At 46.8% G+C, this 10835-nt stretch overlaps 1 protein-coding gene across 1 annotated transcript in view; it reads right to left on the bottom strand.

Annotated features, from left to right (window-relative positions):
- Positions 1-9354: 9354 nt before the first annotated feature.
- BEAN1 (brain expressed associated with NEDD4 1) overlaps positions 9355-10835 on the bottom strand; it is a 51797-nt gene continuing 50316 nt past the window's right edge. The window contains exon 5 of the mRNA XM_068202600.1: positions 9355-9619. Coding sequence (XP_068058701.1) covers positions 9355-9619 — 265 coding nt within the window. The remainder of the gene's footprint in view (positions 9620-10835) is intronic.

Below are 10835 nucleotides of genomic sequence, written 5' to 3'. Positions count from 1 at the left end.
GAGGGGGAGGGTGAGGGGGCAGGCAGGCCGTGTGCAGCCCCCTCCCACTTGGGATGTGAAGCGGCCCAGCTATGCCTACCCCGGATGGAACGGGGGGCTCCCGAATCTGCCACCCTCCCAAATAGCAACCAGTTCTGCTACCTATCCGATGACTCAATCAAATTCGGGAACAACCTCGAATCAACAAGAACCGCTCTCAGGGAACGAGACCCCTGGGTGGCCCTGGCTATAGAATGCAATAACCCTCCCATAGTGTGGGGAAGTTGTTGCCTTTACAACTTCTTCATGCTCCCCCGGAATTCCCCTTCGGACAACATCACCATCAACGTCCCTTTTCTGATCGACACTGGAGCGGATGTTATGGTTATCCCAGAAACAAACTGGCCTCCACACTGGAAATTGGAAGAATCTCCTTTGGTAGGCAGAGTCGGAGGATTGTCCCGAGCCCGAAAGAGTGCCCAATTAATAGCCATAACGCTCCATATGGAGAAGGGACCTGAAAAAACCATCACTCTCTTCCCATAAGTCATGTCAGGAGTTCCACCTTTATTGGGAAGAGATGCTTTAGCTCATATAAAAGTCAGGGTGACAAATTTAGCCTGAGGGCCACTGCCACACACCCACCCTTCCCAATCAAACTGATGTGGAAATCCCACGACCCAGTGTGGGTCGAGCAGTGGCCCTTGCCAGAGCCTCGAATGACCGTCCTTCTTGAGTTACTTAATTGTCAGTTGCAACAAGGTCACATAGAGCCCTCCACCAGCTCCTGGAACACCCCAGTCTTTGTGATTCCCAAAAGAAGTGGTGAAGGCTATCGGCTCCTTCATGATTTGCTTGAAGTAAACAAGAAAATTCAACTGATGGGCCTTGTCCAAACGCTGCTGCCCGCAAACTCCATGATACCGGAAGGACAGCCTTGCACAGTGCTTGACATCAAAGACTGTTTTTTCTCAATACCACTGCATGAAGAAGACAAAGAGCGGTTTGCCTTTTCCATCGTGTTCCCGAACGGCCAGCGCCCCAACCTGCGCTTTCAGTGGACAGTGTTACCCCAAGGTATGGTCAACTCCCCCACTATCTGCCAAATCACAGTGGATCGAGCATTGATATCAGTCCGAGGTGAAGACCCAACCGCTACCATCATCCAGTATATGGATGAGATCCTGATTGCCATGCCAGCAGGTCAAGTAGACCGATTAGTGTCTTCTGTTTCACAAACCTTGCAAGCAAATGGGTTTGAAATTGCAGATGCTAAAATAAAAAAGGGACCCTGCGTGACCTTTTTAGGAGTGCAAATCACAGGCTCCTATGTATCCCCTCCACAAATAAAAATCCGTAGGAACATCAAGATGCTCCACGATGCACAACAGTTAGTGGGATCTCTACAATGGCTTCGCAACATTGTCTTGATTCCCCCCAAATTCATGTCCCCGCTATATTTTCTTTTGCAAGGGAAGCAGCCATGGGAGAAAAAATCCCTAACCCCAGAGGCAATAAGCTCGCTTGATTTCATCGAACGTCAGATGTCCTCGGGCTCGCTCTCGAGATGGAATCCAGGCGTGCTGCTTGATTTGTACGTCCACTTCACAGAAGGAGGAGGGGTAGGAGCGCTAGCTCAAGGAACTCCCAATGAAGCTAGGCCCATACAGTGTGTAGTTTTGGGAAAACCACTACGCACATTCTCCCCGGAGGTTGAGTGTCTCGGCAACCTCATCATGAAAGGTAGAAAGCTCGCCCTGAGTCACCTAAGTGTTAAACCTGCTGGAATATATCTACCCTTCTGCAAGCAGCTTCCCACTCTATCAACAGCAATGTCAGAACATCTGGCCTTAGCTCTCCTTGGGTTTGCTGGTGAGATCCGATACACCGCGAAACCTCCGTGGATTAAGCTGCTGAGAATCATAGACATTGACCTCCCACAGAAAGTGATGGACCGACCTTTGCCGGGACTGACAGTTTTCACTGACACATCCTCAGCGACTTTGACCGCAGCGGTGGTATGGCAAGCTGAGGAACAATGGTGCTGCATTAAAATGACTGATCATGCACTCTCAGTCCAGCAACTAGAAGTGGCAGCCCTAGTACTGGCATGTGGACTGTTCACAACAGAGCATCTTAATGTGGTGACTGACTTGATGTTCGTTGCCAAGCTCAGCCTAGCCATGTCTAGGCCCGGTGTGTCAACATCCGCTACGGCGGTGAAAATTGAAGAAGCTCTTTATTCCCGAGAAGGCACCATATCAGTTATCCGTATCAACAGCCATGACCCAATTAAAGGGTTTTTCCAAATCGGCAATGATAAAGCGGATGCCGCAGCAAAGGGGCTATGGACACTTAGAGACGTCCATCAGTTCCATGAAACACTTCACATCGGAGCCAAAGCGTTAGCCAAGAAGTGCAGAATCCCCATCACTGACGCAAAACATGTTGTAGCTACTTGCCCACATTATCAGAAGACCCCACTATGGTCCAGTGGAGTCAATCCTAGAAGCCTTAAAGCCTCCGAGGTGTGGCAAACGGATTTTACCCTTTGCCAACTGTTGAAGCCTCGAGCCTGGTTAGGGGTAACCATAGATACATACAGTGGAGTGATCGTAGCCACACAACACTCCAAAACCAATTCTAAGGCAACCATCCAGCATTGGCTAACAGCCAGGGCGTGCCTCAGTGTCCCGAACCAGATTAAAACAGACAATGGCCCAAACTTTGTTTCTAAGTCTGTCCAAGCATTTGTTTCCAAATGGAACATCACTCTGGTACATGGCATTCCGTACAATAGCACAGGGCAGGCCATAGTCGAACGAGCAAACCAGACCTTAAAAAACAAGCTAGAGGTATTAGCTAAAGCAGAGGGCTTCACCAACGCTATTCCCCCAGAAGCCTACTAGCTACTGCAATGCTAGCATTAAACCAGTTCTCTAGAGGCCATGAGGCAAAAAGCCCAACCTAGAAACATTGGGCCACCCAAGCTTTGGAAGAAGGCCCGCCGGTCGTTATCAGGAACAGGAACAGGGGTGGAAAATAGTCCTAATGGGGCGGGGGTATGCCGCAGTTAAAAAAGACAATAGAGTTAAGTGGTGCCCACTCAGGTCCATTAAGCCGGAGCTGCGGAATCAAGTTAATGAAAGCTGTGAGTTTCTTCTTACAGGAATGGATCTGCGGTCGTCCTTGTAACCCATATGCCCTCGTAATGGAAGAAGAGGAAATGCCCCGATGACTCCTGATCCTGTTTTTAGGGTTTGTCGGAACCACTGATGCCAGGCATTACCCTCATCAGCCATTCAGGTGGGTCCTGTGTCACCTTTCAGGTGATGAGACAATCAAAGAAACTGTTGTCCCCAAAAATTGGGCAAATGGGCGATCCCATTTGAGCCAGGGATGTGGGTATGCCAGCAATCTGGGGTCAGCCTTGTGTGTACCTTGATCATTTCAATTCTTCCACTGAATTCTGTGTCAAAGTTCTAATTGTCCCTAGGGTCCTATATCCTCGAGAGGAAGAAATGTATCATCTTTCCGATGAACCTTACCGGCTCCACAAAAGGGAGGTAATAACAAGTATCACCTTTGCAATGCTCCTCGGTTTGGGAGTTGCCGGCACAGCTATAGGCATTTTGGCCCTTATAACCCAGCGTCAAGGACTTTCTCAGCTGCAGGCAACCATTGACGAGGAGTTACAAAAAATTGAGGAATCCATCTCTCTTTTAGAAAAATCCCTCTCTTAGCTTTCAGAGGTTGTTTTACAGAACGGATGGAGCTTGGACCTCTTGCTTATGCAACAGGGAGGTTTGTGTGCTGCCCTGAGAGAGGAATGCTGTTTTTATGCAGACCATACTGGAATCGTACGGGACTCAATGGCTGAACTGAAAGAAAGACTGACCCGAAGGAGGAAAGAAAGAGAAAGCCAACAGGGATGGTTTGAGTCGTGGTTCAACCAGTCCCCATGGCTAACCACTCTTATCTCCACTCTCATAGGCCCTTTCATCATGATACTTTTGGCATTAATCTTTGGACCCTGTGTTTTAAATAAATTAGTGTCGTTTGTTAAAAACCGTTTAGAGTCAGTTAACATCATGCTAGTTGAATGCCAGCAACTGCTTTAAGCAAAGCTTTTTGAACAGTTAACAGTGATACTAAAGTTTAATAGTTTAGGTTTTAATAGTTTAATAGCTCACAGTTTAATAGCATCAAATTAATAGTACTCATTCTATACGTGTTTATGCATTTAGTTAGGCATAGAAGAGGGGGGAAATGTGGGAAGATAGGGACAGGCGATCGGAAGATTATTGGAAGATTATGTGCTGTACGGAAAGATAGGATCTCCCCTTTGTTTGTTAGTATTGCTGTCTATTTACTGAGCTAGCCAAGATTGAGCGGCTTGTGACACAAGCAGACAGAAGTGATATAACCCTAAGTTATATAAGGCTGTGTAACTTGGAAATAAATGCCATTTTACCGTCCACCACATTGGTGTCTGTGAGTACTTGGCCCAAGCAGTCTGAGGTGGCTGCTGTGCCGTTCCTGAACCAGGTCGTCACGCCTTGGCAGAGGCAACAAAAACTTTGCACTATTTGTACATTTTACCAGAGGTATCAGCAGTGATTGGTCACAAATGGTATAACTTCTGTGTTGATTAGTCCTCAGACCCCTCTTTGCTGGTTATGTCTCTAGCTGGCAGAGGTTTGTGTCTGCTGTGGGGGTGAAAAGTGTCCTGCTGTGGGGTTAAATGTGAACTGTGCCTGCTGTGGGGGTGACAAGTGCCCTGCACTTGGGTTAAATGGAGGTTGGATCCAGCAGCTGGAAAACACACCTGTTATCCAGGTGCTTTTCTAACCTTGATTTTTGGAATCTGAATTTTCAAGTCACCACCTGTGGCCACCATGATGTTGTGCTCCTGTGTGACTTCACAAATTGAGAAATGTTCTCTGATATGATGATTATTATTTTAATTCACAGAAGTCTATAGTCATAATTTCACATAGAAATTATGTCTGTAATAAGGAGGGGAATAATTTGTCAGACTGTACCAAGACCACTTAGATCAGTTGGATGTAGTTTCCATTCAGGAAATATATCTTTACTCACCTTGCTGGGCTAAAAAATGATCTGTTTGAATATTTCTGGGATGATTGGTTTATTATTTCCTGACTTTTCATCTTTTCCCTTGGTGATATGTTGCCATTTTCAGTGTCCTGACTTCTGTAATTTGACTCTGCCCTTTTTAAGCTTGGACACTGACTTGTCCCCCAGAGCAGGAGGGACCTGACTGCTCCAGTGCTTATTCCTGTGGCCTCTGACAAAAGTAAAATCCAAATATAAGTGACTGAAGCACAGAGTTGCTTCCTTAGCAGTTGCTCAGAACTTTACTAAAAGTTCTGTACAAGATCAGTATACTAAAAATTGAAGCAGAAGAGTTGACTACAGAAATACAGGGCTGTTATCATGTAGCAAGAAACAGCATGTCTTCTTTCTGATTTTACCCATGTAATAAAGCAAAGGTCTATGTTAAGCCTGGGTTTTAGCACTGGTATTAGAATTATGCAAGGGTTTAGGATAATAGCAGGAGATTAATTTCTCAAGAGCAACATCACTCTGCCAACTTTGCTGAGATTTATGCAAGATCTACAATATTTTCAAGAAATGAAAGAGTGTTCTTACTGAATTTCAGCAAGGAATTTCAACACTTGCAGTAGCAGCATTGGAAGCTGTTGGAGCAGTTTCAGAGCTGCAAACTCTCTATAGTGTTTCACAGCTAATTTTTTCCTTTCTAGTGCTGTCTGTTTGGATTTATAAGCTCCCCCCCTCCCGCAAGCTTTTTTGGATATCACTCAGTTAAAAAGATTAGCAAGAGCAGAAAATGCTAAACCACTCCTGTAAGTGATGGTGGTAAGATATCAGAGAAGGAAGCGCACTCTGCCTTCAATTCACAGTTTGTTTTTTAATTATATATGTTTGTAATGAATCACAAAACCCAAGTATTCAGTGGTAATTCAGAAAAATGCTACAGTGTGGATGTGCATGTTTTGGTTGGGTCCCATATCCATGTGACAGCAGCTAGGATGATTTGGATTATTCTGTGATAACAGGACGACAGAATTTTATGGAGTGGTCCACACCACCAGAGGGAGCAGGCAGAGCTGTGTAAGAAATGCTGCCAAACCCAGAGCACAGTGTCAGGGACACTTCACTGTTACTGAAGGAAGAAAGAAAGACTTGAATTCCTTTTTACAATTTTACCAATGCATTGCTAACATGAGGTAATACGTAAACCTCCCATTCTCATCAGAAGTCTACTTAAAGTCAGCTCGTTTTGTAAACCACAGAGTTGGTGGAAGGGCAGGAAATCCCTGCTAAAAAGGTTAAAAGTCAAACCAAAGGGTTTCCCACCGTGCAGAGAAACTGAGCATCAGTAACGGGGTAGGGACTTGTCTGCCATGTGTGAAAAGCACTCTGTGCCTGTCTGCAGAAAAGCCTGCAGCTAGATCATGTTACTTGGAAGAGCCTCACTTTCAGGGGAAAAAAAATCCCATTTCCCCTCTAATTTGGATTAATTGGATTCCCCCAGCCCCCCCAGCAGCAGCCCGAGGTCCCAGAGCCTGGCCCTGCTGTTCCAGGGCAGGAACAGCTCTGCAGGAGCCGCAGGCCCTGAAACCAATCCCATTCTGCACAGACCACCCTGTGCTTCCCTCTCTGCTGACTCCCCTGCCAGTAAACCCGACTGGGGCACTTTTGTGCATCTCTGCCCCCTCAGAGGTGGGGTAGAGGGTTGTTTCTCTCATTGCAGGGTGCTTTGCATACCACAAAACTGTTTAAAGGAATACTTATGGAGAGGAGCAGTTCTCTCGGTTAAAAACACAAATGTGAAATAGAGCCTTACCTTCTAGCAATGCCTGCCAGCAGTTCTGCAATGCAAAATGGTGAGTTTTTGTTCTTTTGGGTATAGCATACTGAGAGTATTGAAAATCTTGCTGAACTGCAAAAGAATTGTCTAATTTTAGCAAAATACATATTTACTGTCATCCTCTTAGCAAAAAATGCATGCTTACCTTGTATCTCATCGTGTGCATATTTCTCAGTAATGGTATAATTTATATAGCAGTAAGAACCATATAATTACTTCCCATCTAAATATTCATTATAATTGTGTCAATCTTTGGAGTGTTGAATGATGATTACAGTTGAAAATTATTCAGTATTTACAGAAAATCCAAGTGCAATGGTAATAATTTGGATGCTGCTTCCTTTTAAACACCATTATATATTTACTATACTCAGCTTTACGTATCCTTTAGTGGGGATAGAAAATGAAGTCCATTTTCTCTGTGTAAATTTTTTTTTTTTTTTTTTTTTTTTTTAGTAAAAATGCCTCTAAGAAATTTCCTGGACCTGAGCCTGTGATAACTCTGCTCCCCTGCCACAGCTCCTTGGCTCCTGTCCTGGTCCCAGAGAGAGCTCAGGCTTGTGGATGCCCCAAGGGCTGCCTGGAGCTCCATCCCTGCTGTTGATGTGCTGGCAGTCAGTTCTGCTTCCTGCTAGCACCCAGACTCACCCAGGGGTTTTCCATTACACACAGAACTTAAAAATTACTTCAAAATGTAGAGTGCAAGTATTTCCTGCAACAACACGTTTCAAAACAACGCAGCAAAGTTTTCCAGGGGAAAGTCCCAAGGAAAGCACAGGTTTGAGCTCTCCTTGCTCTCTTGTGGGTTGTGTGTCCTCAACCAGACACACAGAAGCTTTCAGATGAGGATTGGGACTACTTCAGATGAGGAATAGGACTTCACAGGCAAAAGTGAGCAACAGGATCCCAACTTTGTTTCGTTTCAGGCTGTTGGATGTCAGGACTGGCAGCTAGTCTGAATCTTGCAACATTTTTTTTGCTGGGCCATACAAAGGAAGTGGGGGAAGTAGATCTTCCTGTCCCACACGTGGATCTTCCCCAGCTCGAGGTGAGCAGACAGAAGCTCGGGGGATGCGCTGTCTTTCAAACGCGGATCCAGCCCTGGGAGCTGTGCCCAGCCGGTGCCTAGGGCTTGGCCAGCGGCTCCCGGGAGGGGAAAAGGAGCAAGGAATGCCCATGAGGGGCTGGGTCCCTGCTGCCCTGCCCGCCCCAGAGCCAGCGCCTGCTCTGGGAGCCCCTCGGTGCCACACTCGGTCTCCTCTGGCCAGGCTGGTGCAGGGGAGGCTCCGCGGGAGCGGCGAGTGCAGCCCCGGCCGGCCCTGGGGACAAGGCGCTGCTGTGCCCTGGCCCTGCTGTGCCCGAGCTGAGCTCCCACTGCCCTGGCACACCGGCTGGGGACCCACGGACTCCCGTCCCAGTGTCCTGGGCTCACTCGTTGGGTTCCTTTTCCTGGTCCTTCTCTAAAGCTGGGAACGCTCCGAGGCTCCTGAGGCTCTGTTACTGTGCCCAGCCCAGCGTCTCTGGTTTGCATGGCACTCGCACAGCTCCTAGAGGTCCCTGTGGTCACACAGGAACACCCGCGCTCCCTGTGGGGAAAGAGACTGGATTGTGCCTGGAAATTCAGCCGTGTGTGGGAACCGGCCTGCAGCATCCCCCAGGATTGCTGTGCCTTCCCTTGGCTACAGCAAGGCCCGTGAAGGACGCGCAGCTCCAGCGCGCACAGCTCCTGCCGGTAAAGCCAGCTGCACTGTGGGCACCCACTGCCACCTCTCCACCACTTGTGGATGGCTTCGTTTGAGGAAGACTTGCAACAGGCTTTGCAATGACCTGGAAAGCCTGCTACCAAAGGAATAATGTGAATATGAAAATATTATTATTATTATTATTATTATTATTATTTTCTTTTGCTTCTACATGGTACTGATAATCTTTTTTTTAGGCAGTGCTTTGCCTACTGAAACACACAGACAAAGAGTAATTTAAAAATGCTTTGTTGTCAATACACTGAATGAGCTGTACTAGTGACACCTACAATGACAACAAAAGCCTCTTCTTTTTCCTTCTGTTCTCAAACATGCAAAGTATCATAAAATCAACAAGTAGGCTTGACTGGATAACATTTATCTTCATTATGAGTGGCTGATTTCAATGGGTTCTGCAATGCTTCAGAAAGGTCAGATGCACTGCTTGACTCTGCTGCACTTTTATGCTGTGTGATGCCAAGGAGCACTTTGAAGCACAAACAGGGAAATTTAGGTAAACTTGCAAAATTCACTGTAAAAAGAAAAATCCCATAGTATCCCTGTTTAAAGATATAAATTTGGTAAAACTTGCAGAGGTTTTATTCTTCCATTGGTCTGAGTTCTTCAGAAGAATTGAAGGAAAGAGCCACTTTCATTGCCGTGACCCGGGGCCAGCGGGAGCATGTTCCACGTTCCTGTCGGAGCAGGCTGTGCTCACACACCGCTGTCCCGCACAGGGGAGCAGCCTCCGCACTGCGAGATCACCACGAGGGCTGGGCTGGGCTGCTGCAAGTCCTGCAGCCTCACTGCAGCACGTGCAGCCCGGCCTGCAGTCCCACAGGCTGCCTCCTCTTCCTGCCCGATACAGATATTTCTGGGTATTTCATTTCTTTGGAAAGGGTCCATAAGGGAATATGGGGGAGGATCATCTGTGGGAATATATATTTGTGTTGCTCCTGGCCCCACACATTCATCGTAGCTGAAAGAAAAAAAGAAATATTCATTAAATTCCTGGGAAAAATATGTCACAGTACATTATTTCAGCATAACAGAGGCAAGTAAAGTGAGAAGAAAGAGAGTGTCTGGTGTTTTGTTCCTCAGCCCACATCCTTGCTGAACTTGCTATGTCAGATACTCAAGAATATAGCACTTAAAACCACCCAGAGATAATCCCAGAGGGGCACAGTCACCGTAAGTGCAGAGCAGCCAGGGCTCATTCCTGCTCTCACCTGCCTGTAAGAGCTGGGTTGGAAAACCTAGGGGAAAGGAAGTGGTGTTGCTGTTTGAGTTGTGAAATGAGGCATGGAGAGCTCGTGATGGACTCTCTAGCAGATGCCACTCTGTGCTGTCCTGACTGCAGTCTCTGGAGCTCAGCCAGCAGCCCTGGGTGGGCAGTCTGGGTGGGAGGTGAGTGCTGCCAGGGGCTGTGCTGGATCACCTGGGCAGATTGGGGCTGGTCACTCTGGGACTGGGCACGGTGCCCATCGTGTTCCTCCCAAAGAGCAGGAACAGGGCAGGTGGACTGGGGAGTTTCCATGTGGAGCCAGCTCGGGGGCACCCAGGCTCTGTGGTTCTGTGTGTGCCACCAGGCTCAGCCAGGAAAATGCTCCCCGCTCACTCTGCTCTGGGCTCCCTGGCTACAGGCAAGAGCCCTAAAGAGTCACAATATCATGATATTAAATGTTAGACCTGCTTTGTGGCTGATGTTTAACCATTCCAACATCATTTTAACTCCAATCCTGAAGAAGGAAATGTTTCCTATTAAAAAAACCCCAATAAACCCTTCCTCTACTGAGTTAACCTGAAAAATGTTTCTGCTGGAGCCAGACAAATTAAGAACCTATTTCCTCAGCCACACTAACTGCAGAGCAATTAAGATCTGGGATATTTCCTGAAAATTGGACTATTGAGCATGTATCTTCTCAGCAGACTGCAGGCAGTGTGCCCCTGTACCTGTGTTACTGACAGGCTACACCAAGGTCCCAAACCCCAGTCTGGGTGATGGAAGTGGTTCTTGGGGAGGGGAGAGGTAAGAAAGTGAAATCAGAGTGATACATAACTAAACTCAAATATCCATGGGTGTTTTTATTTTTACCTCCATTTCATCTTACTTTTATATTTATCAGGACAATGGCTTTAAATTAAGACTAGAAAATTTCGATTTCCCAATCAGAAAATAACATTTAAGAACCCAA

This window comes from Anomalospiza imberbis, chromosome 12, assembly GCF_031753505.1.
Source record: "Anomalospiza imberbis isolate Cuckoo-Finch-1a 21T00152 chromosome 12, ASM3175350v1, whole genome shotgun sequence".
Taxonomy (NCBI): domain Eukaryota; kingdom Metazoa; phylum Chordata; class Aves; order Passeriformes; family Viduidae; genus Anomalospiza; species Anomalospiza imberbis.
This window is presented reverse-complemented; position numbering and strand designations above follow the sequence as displayed.